The sequence below is a fragment of the Talpa occidentalis genome, unplaced genomic scaffold, assembly GCF_014898055.3.
Source record: "Talpa occidentalis isolate TD23 unplaced genomic scaffold, MPIMG_talOcc4v2.1 talOcc4.13, whole genome shotgun sequence".
Taxonomy (NCBI): domain Eukaryota; kingdom Metazoa; phylum Chordata; class Mammalia; order Eulipotyphla; family Talpidae; genus Talpa; species Talpa occidentalis.
The window spans coordinates 57,090,192-57,092,567 of record NW_023601322.1 but is presented as its reverse complement, the minus strand read 5'-3'; the positions used below and the strand labels follow the sequence as shown (position 1 = coordinate 57,092,567).

The window sequence follows — 2,376 nt, the reverse complement described above, 5'->3', positions numbered from 1 at the left end:
ACTCCCTAAGTATAACCTTTACCAAAGGTAATGTGGTCAAGGGAATGAAATAGAGGTCAATGCTAAGAGAAAAGTGGGACTAGTGGACAATATGAAGCTGATTATGGGAGAGAAGAGAATTAGGTTGAAAACACCTGAAGAGCAATTCTGGAAGTTAGACATAATAATGAAATGCTGGTACTTTGGTAAAGGAATACCAAAAGAGTATGACACTAGGAAAGGCTAACATAGATTCTTAGAAATTCTAATATGGAAATTTGCCTGCTCTCAGCAAATTTTTTAGAGCTCCTGTGACATCCTTATTCCGGAAACTGTAAATTACAGGATTCAGGACAGGTGTCAGAATGGTGTAGAAGACACTACCATGTCCTTCTCAGGGGTGTGGTAGGAGCTGGGGAGCATGTAGGTATAAACAGCAGCCCCATAGAAGATGATAATGACTGTAATGTGGGAAGAACACGTGGCTAAAGCCTTTTTCTTGCCCTCTACTGAGTTCATCCTGTGGATGGTGAGGATGATTGCCGGGGACCAGCCTCCGGCAAAATGTCATGTCAGGGGTTCCTGAAAGGATGAGACGGTGTCGGCAAAAACAAAAGGACTGAGGGGAAGGGGACGAGGTAGAATGAGGAGACACTGACACTTGGTGAGGTGCTAGTATCTTCTGCTGAGAGGCTCAGCAGGTTTTTTATTTATACATTTTTTGCAAGCAGTGAGATTATATTATCATGTGCATAGAAACAAAGCAGAAACAATCAGTGCATTTCTTTATCCATGGGCTTTTGGCCACTACGTGCTCTCGGTAAGAAGGCAACCTTTAAGGTTAATAAAAAACTAAGTCTTACACTAAAACTCATTGTTTCAGCTAAACAATAACCTAAGATAGTACATAGCCGCCAGTACATCCCTATCAGCCAAAGCCTAAGCAAGCAAAGACTCCTCTTATTCACATGGCCTTTAGCTGGGGACCGGCTGCTACTCAGCTATCAGAACTTTTTTTATTTAGAAACTCCTAACTCAAATAGCTTCATTTAAAAACTTTCCCAAGAAACTTCAAGAGAAGGCAAAAGAAGGACCCACTACATTGTTGTGCTGGATTGCTTGTCAGGCATGCACAACAAACCATCTTCCATTGTCAAGTGGGACAAGCTGCCCAACAACTAATTTCTAAACAGACAATTTTCCGTGCTATTTACTTACAGTATGCTAATACATATAATTTATTGCCTAATATACCTCTGATAATTTTTTTTTTCTCTATGACCAAGAACAAAAAGCAAAGGGATGCCAGATCTTCAGCCCCATGGTGTGAGGCCCTTTTCTCTTAGCTGCTTGTCAGCGTCCTATCTGGCTGGGGCAACAAGACCCCCTGCAGCAGATGATAAAATAATAAGATCCTGAAATGACTGTGATAGGGATAAGCAGCATGAGAATACAACACAGGTACATAAAAATCTCATAGAGGGAGGTATTCGAACAGGACAACTTCATTACAGCATGGGCCTCACAGAAAAAGTGGTAGATTTCCTGAGATCTGCAGAAAGGGAATGTCATGGTGATGGGAGTGAGTATAAATCCATCCATTGATCCCACAAACCAACAGCCAGATGCCAGGAGGTGACATATCCTATGGTTCATAAGGACAGAGTAATGGAGAGGATGGCAGATGGCCACATAACGGTCATAGGCCATGGCAGCTAGAAGGCAGTATTCTGAAACTCCCAACAAAAGGTAGAAGAACATCTGGGTCCCACAACCCAAGAATGAGATGGTCCTCACATTTACCAGTTTGTTTGCCAGCATTTTGGGCACAGTGACAGAAATATATATTAAGTCCATGAGTGAGAGTTGATTGATAAAGAAGTACATAGGAGTATGCAGGCAGGAGTCAAAGTGGATCAGTAGGATCAAGATGATATTTGCAGATACAGCCATTAAAAATATGCTGATGATAAGAAAGAAGAGGAAACCAGGGTGTGAACTTTTACTAAAGATCCCCAACAGGAAAAAATCACCATCCTGTGTCTGATTGTTCAGAAACATATTAGAGAGATGATGAAGGGAACTGTACCTGGAGGATAAAAGTAGATATAGGTAAGCATATAACACATATTTCTTTCAATTCATTCACTTCAAAATATGAATTCAATATTTTAACAGGAAAAAAGCACCCCAAGACAATGAAAATAGCTAAACACAGGGCATGTATCAGATTTCAAAACATCTATAACAATTAAAAATTTAGTCAGATATCTTTAAATGTGACAGTAAAGATATTTTCCAATTTCTCAAGGTTTTTTTTATGTTTTTTTTATTTTTTTAAAGATTTATTTATTTATTCATTTATATAAGCACTGGGTACAGTTAGAAGCACGGGAG

At 39.7% G+C, this 2,376-nt stretch overlaps 1 protein-coding gene across 1 annotated transcript; it reads right to left on the bottom strand.

Annotated features, from left to right (window-relative positions):
- Positions 1–339: 339 nt before the first annotated feature.
- On the bottom strand, positions 340–2,040 carry LOC119242685 (olfactory receptor 2T10-like). The gene is made up of 2 exons (XM_037508198.1): positions 1,381–2,040; positions 340–519 (listed from the first exon to the last, which is right to left on the bottom strand). The coding sequence occupies exons 1-2, from the start codon at positions 2,038–2,040 to the stop codon at positions 340–342; spliced, it is 840 nt and encodes a 279-aa protein (XP_037364095.1).
- Positions 2,041–2,376: the final 336 nt, after the last annotated feature.